This window comes from Mus pahari, chromosome 3 (assembly GCF_900095145.1).
Source record: "Mus pahari chromosome 3, PAHARI_EIJ_v1.1, whole genome shotgun sequence".
Classification (NCBI taxonomy): domain Eukaryota; kingdom Metazoa; phylum Chordata; class Mammalia; order Rodentia; family Muridae; genus Mus; species Mus pahari.
This window is the reverse complement of record NC_034592.1, coordinates 38,842,933-38,858,504: the sequence shown is the minus strand read 5'-3', so window position 1 is coordinate 38,858,504 and position 15,572 is coordinate 38,842,933. Positions and strand designations below refer to the sequence as shown.

Sequence of the window (15,572 nt, the reverse complement as noted above, 5' to 3'; positions counted from 1 at the left end):
TTATTATTTTCTTTATTTACATTTCAAATGCTATCCCAAAAGTTTCCTATACCCCTCTCCCCACCTCTGCTCCCCTACCCACCCACTCCCACTACTTGGCCCAGGCCTTGCCTTGTGCTGGGTCATATAAAGTTTGCAAGACCAAGGGGCCTCGAGAGGCAGATTCCTTAGAAGTTAAGGCTCTTTAGGAGATTACTGGCTTTTAAAGGTCTGAATATTTAATATTTTTTTTCTAATTGCCCCATTGCTCAGTTCTCGCTGCAACTGTTTCAGAGAGCCGGGGCAAGCCACGTAGCCTCCAGACATTGACTATATTCATGTTGGTAATATTATCATCCCACAAGGTCCATTGAGCACACACTGACACCTTTCCATCAGAGACTGGAAGGGAAATGCGGTAACTTAATTACCTTCGAGAGCATTAATGAAATGCCACTCTCTTGGCCCAAACCAGAAAGGCTTTAGCCAATCTTTTGTATTAGCAGAAAGCTTTGCGATTTTAGTTTGTTGTCAAATCAATATATACAAAAAGGGATACATTCTTACATAAACACCCTTGGCCTTGACAGGATCATCAAAACACTGTGCATGAAAATTTGTTGGTCTCTGTATCTGTCCTGCTTTAAAAAGCTTATCTGCATGAAGAAAAAAAAAACACAAAAAAATGTGACTTGGGAATTACAAAAAAAGATGCATTTTGGATCTGGGGGAGAAAGAAGGTGGGGGAGACTGGGAGGAGTGGAGGGAAGGGGGGGTACAGTTGGGATATATTGTATGAAAGAAGAATAAATGATGGGTAGATAGATTACAGATAGATAGACAGATAGGTAGATGGGTGGGTGAGGGTGTGAGTGGATAGATGAATGGGTGAATAGATAGATGATAGATAGACAGATGATAGACAAATCTCAAATACTTTAAAAGTCATATATATTCATTTATTGGACATCTGTTTTACTTGGGCATAGAAAAATACCAATGTAATACGGAATGTTAGAGTTAGGTTGTCAGTCCAGAGAAGAGTCTTGTCTTCCTCTGAGATTTACTGCACACATGCCCTTGGCTCAGGCTCCTAACCTCTGAGAGCCCCTTTGCTTCCATGTATATGAAATATAGTGAAAGCTACCACACTACTGCAATAAAATATAAACTGTGTTAAACATCTCCAGTTAAGAGTTAAGGCAGAAGCCACCATGATGCCAACACACTCTGGTGTTGCATGAAATTTCTTTAGGGCCTCTGTTCTTGAATGTAACTTGTCCTTTCTTCCACGATTTAGATCAAATACAGGAAAAAGTATGAGAAGTCAAAGGACAAATTCACCTCGGTTGTGGACACCCCAGAGCACCTGCGGACCACAAAAGTCAACAAGCAAATCAGTGATGTAAGTACAGACCAAAGAGCCTGCATCCCCACGCTCAGTGCATCTGCCCGGGCGGGGCCCACTGTAGACTCTCAGGTATCTGAGAAATGGCTGTCAGGGGACAGGAGGCAAGGAGGATGCATGCCCCCTGCTCACGGGGCTCTTTTTTCCTACTGAAGACTTGTCATTCAAATCAGCAAGCAAGCCAGGAAGAAGCAGGGGCCTCAGTGGACGGCTTGTAAATACCTCTTGGGTTTATAGAATTGCCTTTCCTTCCTTCTTACTTGCCATGTGTATATTAAATTGCAAATGGAGAGACATGACGCTATACTTTCTTACTTTTTTGATCTGCTTCAGATACTTTACAAACTAGAATACAACAAGGCCAGACCAAGAGGCTACACCACCATCCATGACACACCCATGCTGCTGCATGTCCGCAAAGTGAAGGATGAAGTCAGCGATGTGAGTACCCTTCATTAGCCCCTCTGTCTTAGCCTTTCAATGCGATGTAGTAAACTCCAGGCGGTGACCTGGGGAAAAACCACTCAGCAACCTAATGCCCTAAAATGATCATCTTCCTTATGATTCTGTGAGTTGACTAGACATAGCAAAATAGGTCTGTTCCAAATGTTATTGGCAGACACGCCTAGACCAGGATTCAAGGTGGTTCTTGCAAGACCCAGTCCTAATGTATCAGAGTCACACTGACGTGGATGAAAAGGGGGGGGGGGGCAGAACTAGAACCAGAGGCACAAAGTGCAATTGGAGAGAACTTAGTGGCAAAGCTTAGCCCAGGAGAGCAAGGCAAAGCAGACCCCTGTGGTTTGTATCAGAGGGAGAAACGTCAAAGGCAACTCTGCCAGACCCAGGAATGTACCTGTTCATCTTGAGATAATGTCAACTGGGCATGATGGCATATGTCTTTAATCCCAGCACTACAGAGGCAGGGGCAGGCAAGTCTTTGAGGTCTACACCATCCAGAACTGTATAGTGAAAGCCCATCTCAAAACCAAAAGCAGACACAAACAATAGTAAACAGTAATGTCAAGAGCTCCTTCCCTGGCTTTTGGTTGTAAAGGTCTATATGCTACTACAGTGATTTTTGTCCTAGTGTTTTGCTAGAAATCTTTGTGAAAAGAACTGAGCTGTGTGACCAGGGTGACCCTGGGACAAACATGGCAGTTTCCATCAAGATAAGCACAGCCCGTTCGAGGCCAGCCTGGTCTACAGAGTGAGTTCCAGGACAGCCAGTGCTATACAGAGAAACCCTGACTCAAAAAAAAAAAAAGATGAGCACAGCCCTGTGAAGCTGAATCCACAGAGAACCATACTCACACAACTGACAGCTGATGGCCAATTGGCTTCTGTATCAATGAGGCCCCTTCTGTGCATCTTTTCAGTACAGCTTGGCATCTAGCAGTGTAATGTTTGAGCTCTAGGAGGCAGAGAGCCAAAGCTTCCAAGTCAGTCAAGAGTCTGGAACTCAGACATCATTTCTTCCTTAGCTTTTACACGCATTCCAAGAGATGTGTTCACTTGCCTTCCCTGAGATACACACCCTTATAAAAAGAAAGGTTTCTATTGACTCCTTCTTGGGTATTGCTACCCTGTGATTGACTGGCCCTGTTGCTTGAGCCTGGGGAAGGCCACAACTCATAGCAGAGGCACAAAGCAAAGCAAAACACCAACCTCAGCATGAGATAGAAGAAGGGAAGAGAAAGGAGCTGAGGTCAGGCCACACTGCTGGGAGGTAGCAGACCTGGGGGAGGTTGAAGCCACCTTTTACTACCTGCCAGCAGCACCCGAGGCTGGGGACCGAGATGTTAGTTAGCTTATAAAGCCACATTCTGGGACAGCATGTGGAAGAGATCGCACTGATGCAGCGTGACATGACCCAACCAAAACCTCTCCGAGGCCAGGCTCACCTTGCAGGAGAAAATGAACTAGCTGTTACGTTCTCACACTCTGAATTTCAGGAGAATTTCTATTCATAAATTTTCAAATTCTTGACTTTAGGTTGGTATAGCAGGACATGGGGATAATCTTAGCATTTGGGAGGTTGGCCCAGACGATTGCTGGTTTAATAAGGCCAGGCAGGGCTGTGTAGAAAGATCCTGTTTGAAAAAAATAAACAGAACGAAACCAGGTATTTGCTTTGATTTTTGTAACTGAAAAACCACCATTAATTTACTGAGAAAAAAAAAAGATTCAGAATGTTTTCTTTTTATGATGTTTAATTTTCTGTAGCTCACACTGGCCTAGAGCTCACTTTCTAGCCAAGCCTGGCCTTGAACTCACAGTGATTCCCCTGCCTCAGTCTTCCAAGTGGCATGAATCAATATAACTCACACAAATTCAATGTTTTAAATAATTCTGTGGTATCTGAACTTCTTGGCCCATGTATACACATGTGCACATGAGTGCTCACACACACACAAACACGCACATGTACACACACACACAAACACACACACACACACATGCTTAGGCAACTGTTATGCCTACCACCTATCCCAAAACCTTGGCTATAGCTGTGCACAGGGGTACACTGGTGGGTGAATAAATATGCCATACTGTTGATTATGAGTCACCATGAAAAACCCTTGGCTATTTAGTGTACTGGTTGAGAAGGTGGGCATGTATAAAGGAGCATCTTTGCAATATGAAATCTGTTAAAAATAAGTTTAGGTGCCACACCAAACAAGGATGATCACAAGTGTCCAGCAGGTCAAGCTCACAGCAGCCTGCTCCCTGTGGTAAACTGAGGCATTTTTATATCCACTTCCTCAAATGCTTGTTAGAATATGCTGGGGTGGGTACTGATAAGAAGTACTAATTTCTAGAGCTTTCTTGTGAACATTCCCCCACACCAAGTGAAAATGACCAGCTTGTACCCTTGGGCCATGGAATTTAGGAAAAGCAAACGTAGATGAAGCTAGAGGTCCTAGGCTCAAGATAGCAGAACTACTTGTCGGCCCTCCCAAGTTCAATCCAGTTACCAAAACTCATGAGGTATGGCTCTAGTCTGACAGCTGTGATGACAGTGTCTTGTGGTGTGTTTGCCCCTTGAGATTTTATGTGCTGCTCACTGGGAAGGAGATAGTAACTGATGCAAAACCTTTGCCTTGAAGAGGTTCAGCTTAATAGGAAAAAAAAATATATAGACAGGTAAATAGCTATGCTGTGACCGGAGAGCAGGAAGAACCATGGGTGCACAGGGGTAGGGCAGACCTGAATGCCTCCTGGAGGGTGGTTTTCAGGATGTCTGCACCACGGCCCTCCTGATGTGGGATGGAGAGGTATACGTGCAGAGCTGCCAGCTGATTCTTCCAGCCGACGCTAGCAGGAGTAAAGCCTCCAGCCACACTGCTGACCGTACTCACTGTGTTCCGACAAATGTAAGAAGGCTCAGTTCCACATAGCCGCATCTTCCCCTCACAGCAGATTGTTACAGATACATTCTCGTGGGCAACGTAGTGTAGTGCCATCACAGTTTTGGTTTCTTCATCTTTAAAAGGTTTAACTAACTCTCTAGGGGGGGTAAAAAAAAAAAAAAACTAACATGCTATCATTGTCTCCTATAGCTGAAATATAAGGAAGTTTACCAAAGAAATAAATCTAACTGCACCATCAAGCCAGATGCCGTTCATATCAAGGCAGCGAAAGATGCCTACAAAGTCAACACAAATGTAAGTTACAGAGCTTTCCTTGTCTCAAGCCAGCCTTGGTCTCTTTTTGCTGCTGTAATAGAATACCTTTGACTGGGTAATTTACAGCCGTTGACTCACATTCTAGAGATAGGGAGGTCAAGAGTATGTGAGTATCCAGTACGGCTTCTCTTAGTGCATTCTCCCATGGCAGAGAGCAGATAGGGCGGGAGAGCAAGTGGGAAAGTCTAAAAGTGAATGACCGGTCTCCTGCAGCGTGAGCCACAGTCCCCCGGGAGGGTCTGTCTTTGTGACCACGTGGCCTACTGAAGGTCTCAACTCCTCCTTTCATACCAGTGGCAGTCAAACCTCAACCTGAGTTTTGGAGATGTCTGTGGTTTGCCGTTTAACCGTAGCAAGCGCGGTGGAGACTTCAGCAAGCATGTGGCCTTCCAAAGCGAAGCTCTGCCTATCCAGATGAAAAGCTCAGCTTCAGGGGAACAAGTAGCTAGCGAGTGATGTTAAAAACTAGATGTTCCCTCTGTTCTTCATGAAGGGCCATGAAGAGACCAGGGTGGTCTCGCTAGGTCGCACACTACATCTCCTTAGTGTCTGAGGACAGCTGAGTCCAGACGTTAATTCTGAACTGAAGGCAGGGCTTTGGAAAGCACTTCAGCATCTTTCAGTCTTTGCTCCATGCTCCTCCCCTCTTGCCCTAAGCTCTAGTGTCCGCTTCTGAAGGAGAAGCCAGAGCCGCTAGCTGCTGTCAGGCACACTGTCTGGATGCTCTACTTGCTTAGATCTTCCCTATGTTGATGCATTTCTTTAGCTGGAACACCCTAAAAATCTCACCCACAGAAACAACTCTGTGAACATAGACAGGCACCCACTTTTTAAAACACATAAAATAGTGTTGTGAAACATTAGACATCCAAATGACTCTCATTCATTCCAGAAGCATCCATTTCTAGGGGCCAGTAGATTAAGGTGTCATGGAAGCTAGCAGGAGTCTTTTTTTTTTCTAATTTTTTTATTATTATTTTATTTACATTTCAAATGCTATCCTGAAAGTTCCCTATACCCCCGCCCCGCCCCTGCTCCCCTACTCACCCACACCCACTACTTGCTCTGGCCTTCCCTTGTGCTGGGTCATATAAAGTTTGCAAGACCAAAGGGCCTCTCTTCCCAATGATGGCCAATTAGGCCATCTTCTGCTACATACGCAGCTAGAGAAACGAGCTCTGGGGGTACTGGTTAGTTCATATTGTTGTTGCACCTACAGGGTTGCAGCCCCCTTCAGCTCCTTGGGTACTTTCTCTAGCTCCTCCATTGGGGGCCCTGTGTTCCATCCAATAGCTGACTGTGAGCATCCACTTCTGTGTTTGCTAGCAGGAGTCTTAAGGAGGCACTAGTGGGTAACAGGTAAACAGATGTGGGAAGGAAATGTAGGAGAACAGACACTGTGGAGTCTGGGGGATAGCTGTATGTAGTGTCTGTAATATTCTGGCCACCTTTACAGAAGTACCTATAATTTACTTACAAGTTAACAAGTGGTTGACTCTGAAGGTGACGAGGGTGGAGTTAAGGTAGGTTGTAGAGTCATCTCACCTGGAAGTATTCCAAAGCTTCAGTATCAATTTGGGAGCAAAGAGTATCCACTGGTAGCCTGAGTGACTGACATGCTGCATAGCGCAGACAGTTTTATTGAGGGCTCTGTGAGGTAGATTAAACTGCAAGAGTCCCCCTGGGCACTGCATATATGTGTGTCACCTCAACCTGAGCGTTGTCTCCCTGTCACATTCAAAACAGCTGGACTACAAGAAGCAGTATGAAGCCAATAAAGCATACTGGAAGTGGACACCCGACCGCCCGGACTTCCTCCAGGCTGCCAAGTCATCTCTGCAGCAGAGTGACGTAAGAGGGGAGACAGACGTGTGGCCGGTTCCAACACTCACTGTCAGGGCACTTGCCCCAGCTGATTTAGGCTCCGGAAGAGAAGGAAGCTTGAGGGGGGGAAAGCCAGCTCCTGAAACAAACCAGGCTGTTGAGCCTGTCCTCAACTGGTCCCAGGCGTGAGGGCTCGGAGTCCTGACGCTAGCGAGGACAGGAGAACTTGGTCCTAGTCTTGGTTCCTGGGCTAGCTTGGACTAACCTAGCATGAGGTTAACAGTGAAAGGCCAGGAAGCCCCTCCCTTGACTCTGAGAATGCGCATTCCCTCTGAAGACTTTTCTCAGGTTTAATCAGTGACCCCCTGCCTCTGCTTTCTCCTATCGCAGTTTGAGTATAAGCTGGACCGAGAGTTTCTCAAGGGCTGCAAGCTTTCTGTCACTGATGATAAAGACATGGTGCTGGCCCTCAGGAATTCCTTAATAGAAAGCGATGTAAGTATTCAGCCTTCTACCGTGTCTACCCTGACTCAAGGCCATCCTTGGCTTCTACGATGTCTACACTGACTCAGTAGTCTCCAGAAACATCCAGGACAGGACAGAAGTCCTCTCTGTAGGAGCTCAGCTGTGGTCCTCGCACACGGTGCTGCCCCCAGTGGCATCTGCGATGAGCCGGGTACCATCTGTGAAAATGCTGTTGAGCCTGTCGTTGATGCTTGGCTTATACTGAAGCTGGCCGTTCCCATAGCACAGGGAATCTGAAAGATGGGCTGGATTCTGTCCCGAGTCTCAAAGTTTCTTTTCTGTGGGATCCTACTCTTCCTCCTACTGTACCTGCCACCTCTGTAAAGGAAGAAAGATTGTGTGTTTCCAGGACTGATGGGGGTCAGATGACATATTCGAGAATGCTTTGAACAAAAAGGCAAAGATTTAACTGTGAGGTTTTCATCTTTATTAAAACCTCAAGTTGTCAGGGAAAAACCCATTTTGAACGAGCATTAAATCCTTTGGTGCGTTCCTTGTTCTTGAGTGTTAGGCTCTCAGCTGTTGCTGAGGGATTTGGGAGCCAAAGGAAAACGTGCAAGATCCTTAAAAGAAGGTAAGAAATGATTCCTCCCTCTCTACCCCCACAGCTGAAATACAAAGAGAAACACGTAAAGGAAAGAGGAACCTGTCATGCTGTGCCTGACACCCCACAGATCCTCTTGGCGAAGACTGTCAGCAATCTGGTGTCTGAGGTAACCCACCCACAGCCCATATGCTTCACTTCCATCTCAGGCTGAGGCCCCAGGCAGAGAGAGGCCTTAACAAGCTCTTTGTGGATTCCCTCCAGAACAAGTACAAGGACCATGTCAAGAAGCACCTGGCCCAAGGCTCGTACACAACACTGCCAGAGACCAGAGATACAGTTCACGTCAAGGCAGTGACCAAGCACGTCAGTGATGTAAGTGGTCAGTGGTGGAGCTCTTGATGGCAACTAGGAATTAGATCAAAGACAGCCAACTTCCTGCTTACAAACACTTTCTTTTACGGATCAGCACTCTTAACCTGAGTACCTGTATATGAATCCTAAACTCTAGGTCTTTTAGAACTGTATTGGTATTCCAATTGTGCCCGTTGAAGCAGATGTAGGCATTGCACCATAGCAAATCTTGCAATACAAGGCATAACTAATGTGATCAGTGGGACAGAGCAATGCCAATCTAAAGTAGCCTTTTCTGTCATTAAGTAATGTACTGTTTGAGAGCTAAAATCACCTTGTGTACCGCAGTAATCTCTGCCCACTGCGTCCTGCTGGTATAACCTATAGCAGATATTTTAAAGGTAAGACTTAGGAGTGAGCCTTGAGTGCACTTGAGTTCAGTTCTCCGAGCTTTCTGGATAGTTCTGATGTTATTCCTGGATAGTTCTGGTGTTGGTCCACTAGAGAAAAGACGGGGAGGCAGTAGGCTATGGCCCAGAGATCCAAGTTCCACCTGACAGTGATCGGAAACCATGGGTTTTCCCGAAGATCTTCTCAGATCCCTCAAATAAATCTCTCTTCCTCACCTCCCTACCCTCACACGGACAACTCTGCTGCCATTTAGACAAACTACAAAAAGAAGTTTGTCAAAGAGAAAGGCAAGTCCAACTACTCCATCATGCAAGAGCCTCCAGAGGTGAAGCATGCCATGGACGTGGCTAAGAAGCAGAGTGACGTAAGTGTCCCCTCAGCATCCCGGAACCTCCCATGACACAGTGGACCTCAAACGAGTGCATGCTCCTGATGTAGTGATGTCTCTGTCTGGCGGTTTTAAAAAAACAGGGGTGGAAAATGGCTTCTTTCTACATACACACATGCAGTTTGTACTTAGTGAAGAATATTGGAAAATTCTGTGTGCCTCACGTAAGCGTTTTTTTCTTCCCTCAAATAAAGGTTGCTTATAAAAAAGATGCCAAAGAGAATCTCCATTACACCACAGTGGCTGACCGGCCAGACATCAAGAAGGCCACCCAGGCAGCCAAACAGGCCAGTGAGGTAAGAGTGTCATTAAAATGACCTGGCACTGAAGGGCCACTGTGAACAAGAACAGGGTGTGTGCCACCGAGGCCACACTGCCCATTTCTGTTCTCTCTGACACAGGTGGAATACAGAGCCAAGCATCGCAAGGAAGGCAGCCATGGGTTAAGCATGCTTGGCCGCCCAGACATTGAAATGGCCAAGAAGGCAGCCAGGCTGAGCAGCCAGGTAATAGAAAATGACAAACAGTGACCCTGGTGTGGGATTTTTCAAAACTATTCAGTGAGAAGAGATTCCCAGAAAGAACAGTATCAATGACCAAGGAGACATGGGGTCTTAATTTGTACTGTAGCATTTGAACAGTATATAAGCCCTTGACTCATTTCCTGCCAACCAACTTAAGCTTTCTAGTTTTCCACATCTCCATTTACAGGTATGCATCTAGCTGCTTGTGTATTTAATGGCTCTCCTGTGACACAGAGTGCCTTTTGCTAAGCAGTAAGATTTATATCCAGAAGGTCTGCCTTGGACTTGAGTCACCTGTGAGAGACTTGGTTCTGTGTAACAGTCATGAAATTCCAACTTCTAAAACCCAACCATGTAACAGAACTTTTATTCCTGCATTTAACAACAGATACAAGTGCCCTGGCTAGGCATGGCTGACTAGGGGTGAGCCAGCGTCTTCAGGTTCTTGTCTTTGTGGTTAAATAATTACAGCCTTGTACAATGAGGGCTTGGTCATAGTAAACACGGGGTGTCGGGGAGAATGCTTCATTTCAGCAGACTTTGTATTATTAAGACAGCCTCAAAAATGTGTTGCCCAAAGCGGACTGCCTGGTATTCCCTAATCTCTCTGCAATGCCTCCAAGTTTACACAGGTTTTCAGAGAGCTACAGTCTAACATCAGCTCTCACAGGACAACCTTTGGGTCCACCTGACTTCAGATCAAGAGTATCTTCTTTCCCCTCCAGTACGGAAACCCTGTCTTCATCTTCTTCAACTGTCCTTTATCTTCAACTCTTGGTTTAAAGAAATAGGTTTGGGGTGCTTGTGGTTGTGCCTATCGCCCTCCAAAAATATCAAACACGACATTATAAACCAATACTATCAAGTCATAAAATAGGAAAATATCAAGTTATAAAAATTGGAATTATTGAGATAAAAGGTTCAGATGACTGACAAACAAATTTGATTTTTATAGTAAGCACCAGCTTTTATTTACCAGACCACGGTTAGCTGATATGGCTGATGAGGAATGAGTCTTAGCCAGGCATGGGTTGGAGGGGTCACAGCAAGACTGAGCTGTGACAAGTTTATTGCAAGCCATCAGACTTTTTCTATCTTTTTCAGAAACAGAATACAACAGAGGTTGAAAAGATCAGTACGGTTGTAGTTGCCAGATGTGAAACAGCCATCTTCCTTCTCCTCTCCTCTCTCCTTCTCCCCTGAGACATTCTCTCTCTCTCTGCAACTCTTAGCTCTGCCTCCCTTTTCCCTCTCCAATCACAGGCCTCCTCTGCACTATTGTCATTGGACAGGGAAAATCCTGTGACACCTCATATTCTTGAAACTGCCCCACTGGCATAACAAGTTCTGTGGCAACTTATAATACAGACATATTCACTACTGTTTATGTTTCCCTGGTCAGAAGCTCAGGAATAATCTGGACATTTGCATTTGTTGTTAGGTTAAATACCGAGAAAATTTTGACAAGGAGAAGGGCAAAACACCCAAATACAACCCGAAAGACAGCCAGCTCTACAAAACTATGAAAGATGCCAACAACCTTGCAAGTGAGGTATGTTCCTTCATTGTGGTAAAGGACATAACATACTGTTTGCCATTTTAATCCTATTTAAGGAGCACTGATCACATTCATGGTGCTCTCTAATTACCACCACTTTATCCAAAACTTTGTAACGGCCCCAAACAAAACCATGAAGCAACCTTTTCTTCCCTTAGCTCCTGGCAATGTATCCTTCATACATGGAATCCTACAGTATTTCTCTTTGTGTCCTATTTTGTTTAGTGTAGCATTTCATAGTACAGCATTAATTAGCACTGCACCCCATTTTATGGCTGAGTAATATTCCAGTGTGTATGCCACGCTTTTTGTTAATGATACCCGTTTATCTATTGATGGACACTCCAGTCATTTCTACATTTTGACAGCTATGCACAAAGTGGTTTTCCTTCTCAGCCACCCCCCAGAACTTGTTTCATAGATGGCTATCTTGTTTAATGCTGTTTCCCTTTTCCTATATATGTGATTTCCTTCTTTACCACCAGGTCAAATATAAGGCTGACCTGAAGAAACTCCACAAGCCTGTGACTGACATGAAGGAGTCCCTGATAATGCACCACGTCCTAAATACAAGCCAGCTCGCCAGTTCTGTAAGCTCTGTCATTGGTTCCGAAAACAACGCCTTTCAGGCACTGGCAGCTCATTTCCTCCTCTGAGCTCTTATGGTCTCCTCTCTGCTACGGATACATTCTGTTTATCACGAAATTACTATCTGGTGATATCCCTCCAAATTATGTTAATCTATCAATTACTACCAATTACCAATAAAATACCATCAAGAAAATACCATCAGCTACAATGCCTCTCAGATTGTAAAAATGCTTCTGTAAGGGCTAAGGATGTAGCTCTATAGGTTTTACCCATGGGTCTGATGCCCAGGAGGAAAACAAAAACCAGATAGCTCCAGTTCTTCTAAGGATGTACAAGAGTCATCTGAAACAGCCTCTCGTTTTCAATGACACCTTCTTAGAAACAGCCACACCAGGGCAGTGTTTGCATCTGGTATTTATCAACAGTGCTGCACTTGGCATTTTATCTATCCAACCATTTCCTTTTCTTTTTGGAGGGGTTGGTTGGTTGGTTGGTTGGTTGGTTTTCAGTGGTGGGAGGGGCGTGACAAGGCTCTCTGCATAGCCCTGGCTGGCCTGGAACTTGCTAACCAATCTAGCTTAGAACACAGACATCTGACGCCTCTGCCTTTGCGGAGATAAAAGGGGTGTGCCGCATGCCTGGCCCTTACACAGCTAATCTAAGGAGGGAAGACTGAGACTTTGTAGAGCCTTCCCACTGATTTGTTTCCTTGCTGCTTCCCCTCAGTACCAGTACAAGAAGAACTATGAGAAGAGCAAAGGCCACTACCACACAATACCCGACAACCTAGAACAGCTACACCACAAAGAAGCCACAGAGCTGCAGAGTATCGTAAGTCCATCAAGATGGCTTCCCCACACCAAGCTTCCATTCACCACAGTATCAAAAGACAGTATCGAGTCCACTCTAGGCATGGGTAGACTCATTTAATAGCCATTGTCTGAGAAAATATGTCCAGGTGCTGGGGCTTGAATTTGGTAACGCTTCACAGGAACCCTATGTCTCAAGCCAGAAAACACCAAGAGATGACAAGGAGTCCAAGGGGATGATTTTATTGGACAAGTGACATGATCAGATCCAGCACTAGAGGAGTTTCTGAGTATTATAATCTTTCTTGGAAGAAAGAACTTACTGGTCACATAGTCTTGTTAACACAGTCTCACCATTATGGGGTGTCCTGGGGTATTAGCCAGAGGGCTGAGTTACCATAGATGCTCCTGCATACCGTGCAAAGCAGTGTGTCACCTCTTCCTGTGTTCCATCATAAACAAGAGCACTGAGTTGAGCAATGCCATTGAGGTTATGGGTGGAAGGGCCCTTGTCTTTCTCTCAGTTTCTCCTTTGTGAAATCTTCTGTATATGTAACCCCTTTACATATATTTTCTATATATGTAAGGAGGAGGCAATTTGACTTGATAATGTTGGGCTTATTCAGTCCAGCTATAAATTACTTTTCCCTAAGTGCGAAGTTATAATAAATAGTAAAGTACATAGACAATGGCGCCCCATTTTAAAGCCTCACATGTTCTACAGTCAGTGGAGACCACGGGTGTCTGGTAATAATAGTTCTTATGAAAGAACTAGAAGTTTTATCAGATATCAAAAAATGCTATTTATTGTCAAAATTCATATATCTACATCAAATCTTGGAGCCAACTAGACAGAGTTCATCAACTGAAAGTTCTTTCCCTTGCTGGGCAGTGGCCCATTCCTATAATCCTAGTACACAGAAAGCTAAGGCTAGAGGACTCTGAGTTCAAGGCCAGCCTGTGATCTATTATGAGAACCTGTCTCGGATAATCTTAAATGAATCAATAAATTACTGTCTGTAGATAGTCTCTGTCTAGGAATTGACAAGCGGTGAAAGACTTAACAGACCTTCCCATCACTAGGTGAAATACAAAGAAAAATATGAAAAAGAACGAGGCAAGCCCATGCTGGACTTTGAGACTCCAACATACATCACTGCCAAAGAGTCTCAGCAGATGCAGAGCGGGGTAAGTCCTACACTACACAACAGTGACACCATCAAACCAAAGAATGTCAGCTCAATCAGAAACCTTTCTAGCCTCCTAGAACATTACCCAAAAGTGGTAGGAGGTACAGCTTTGTAACCTGAAATCTTGCAGAAATTCTACAGTTCAATTATTTTCTTTAAGATATTTTGAGTAGTATTTGGCATACATGTTTTGTTCCAACATTTTCAGAAAAATCAGAACACACTTATTTCTAAAACTGAAAAAAAAAACATTATGTGGAGTACGATTTGAATTTTTCTTTACTGAATGAAAAGTTCCTGCTATACAGGTGCATCATGGCTTTGCTACAAATACCACTTAGTGGGATGCCCCAAGCCAAGCAAGAGTGGATCCGTACCTGCACATGCATGTTTACTGTGCCAGTGTTTACTACAGCCAAGTGAGGCAATCACTCTACTTGCCCATCAACAGATAAATACATATAGGGAAAATGATGTTTTCTATACACAAAGGAGTTCTACTTAGCCATAAAGAGGGAGTCATGTGACTTGCGTGGAAATAGACGCAACTGGAGGTCATCACGTTAAATAAGCCAGACTGAGGCAATTGTCCTACGTTTACAGAATCTAGATTTTTTTTTAAAGGACATTAATACAGAGAGGAAACTATTTGTGAAGAAGACCAGAAGGGAAGAAGGGGAGAAAAGAAAGACAAAAAGATGTAGCCTGAGATGGGGTGGGGGTGCAGTTATGATCAAAGTATATTATATACATGTATGAAAAACCCAAGTCAAATGCCATATTCCCTAAGTGAAAAGCAGAGATATTTTTAAAACAAACCTTTTTCACTTTGAATCTTAGTGGAGAATGGAATTTTACTTAGACTCCCAGGGAAACGAGCCCTCTGGAGTCTTGTTTGCCTCTTTGTCATGAAGCCTGTCTCCAAGTGTAACAGCATTTTTTTAAGACAAGTAGTTTGTGGACTTTCCTGGTATATGGAATGCAGGTCATGGAAAGTTTAAAATAGGTTCAAATAATTGGTGACTCTGAATTAGGCATTATAGGAGTGCTCCTGTAGCTTTGGGGGAGATTTCAAACCATGAAGATGAGAAGTTGCAAAGGCCTGCTTCCTGGTCTCCGTGAGAGTGGGGCTGAAGAGATCAAGGAAAAGGAAAATAGCCCTTTCTCTCAGTCATGGATGGAACCACAGATTCCTATGCCCCTGCCTCACTGTTCACCGAGTCTGGTCAGGGATTAAATTAATCCACGAGCCCCTTGCTGCTTCCCTCCAGACCAAGAGGACATGACTGTCTGGCACTGTAATGCCAGAGCCTAACAAAGCGCTGGCACATGCTAGATGTTGGCTGTTAAGTGAAGAGATAGTAAGGGAGGATACAGTAGAGGCAGTGGTATACACCTGTAACCTCAGCACCCAGGAGGCTGGTGCAAGAGGGTCATGGGTTCAAAGCCAGCCTACCACTTCCCCTAAACAGTCAAATGCATAACAATAGAAAGTGCCAATGCAGATTTGGTCCCTCAAGCTTTTTCTTTCTACTTTCATCCCCCAGAGCTGCTACAAATCTGAAATAAAATGTTGTCCCCTTTAAATATATATATATATATATATATATATATATATATATATATATATATATATATATGGAACTAAAGAGATGGCTCAGTAGTTAGGAGCACTGGCTGCTCTTTCAGAGGGTCCAGGTTTGATTTCCAGCACCCACATAGCAGTTCACAACTGTCTGAAATGCCAGTTCCTGAGGAATCCAACACCCTCTTCTGGC

The 15,572-nt window shown here is 44.5% G+C and overlaps 1 protein-coding gene across 1 annotated transcript in view; it reads left to right on the top strand.

Annotated features, from left to right (window-relative positions):
- Positions 1-15,572, top strand: part of Neb (nebulin) — a 196,883-nt gene that overhangs the window by 152,629 nt on the left and 28,682 nt on the right. Inside the window, 14 exon segments of the mRNA XM_029536160.1 lie at positions 1,280-1,384; positions 1,721-1,828; positions 4,951-5,055; positions 6,823-6,927; positions 7,291-7,395; positions 8,034-8,138; positions 8,234-8,344; positions 8,988-9,098; positions 9,317-9,418; positions 9,524-9,628; positions 11,088-11,198; positions 11,690-11,794; positions 12,522-12,626; positions 13,688-13,792. Of these exon segments, the coding sequence (XP_029392020.1) occupies positions 1,280-1,384; positions 1,721-1,828; positions 4,951-5,055; positions 6,823-6,927; positions 7,291-7,395; positions 8,034-8,138; positions 8,234-8,344; positions 8,988-9,098; positions 9,317-9,418; positions 9,524-9,628; positions 11,088-11,198; positions 11,690-11,794; positions 12,522-12,626; positions 13,688-13,792 (1,488 nt within the window).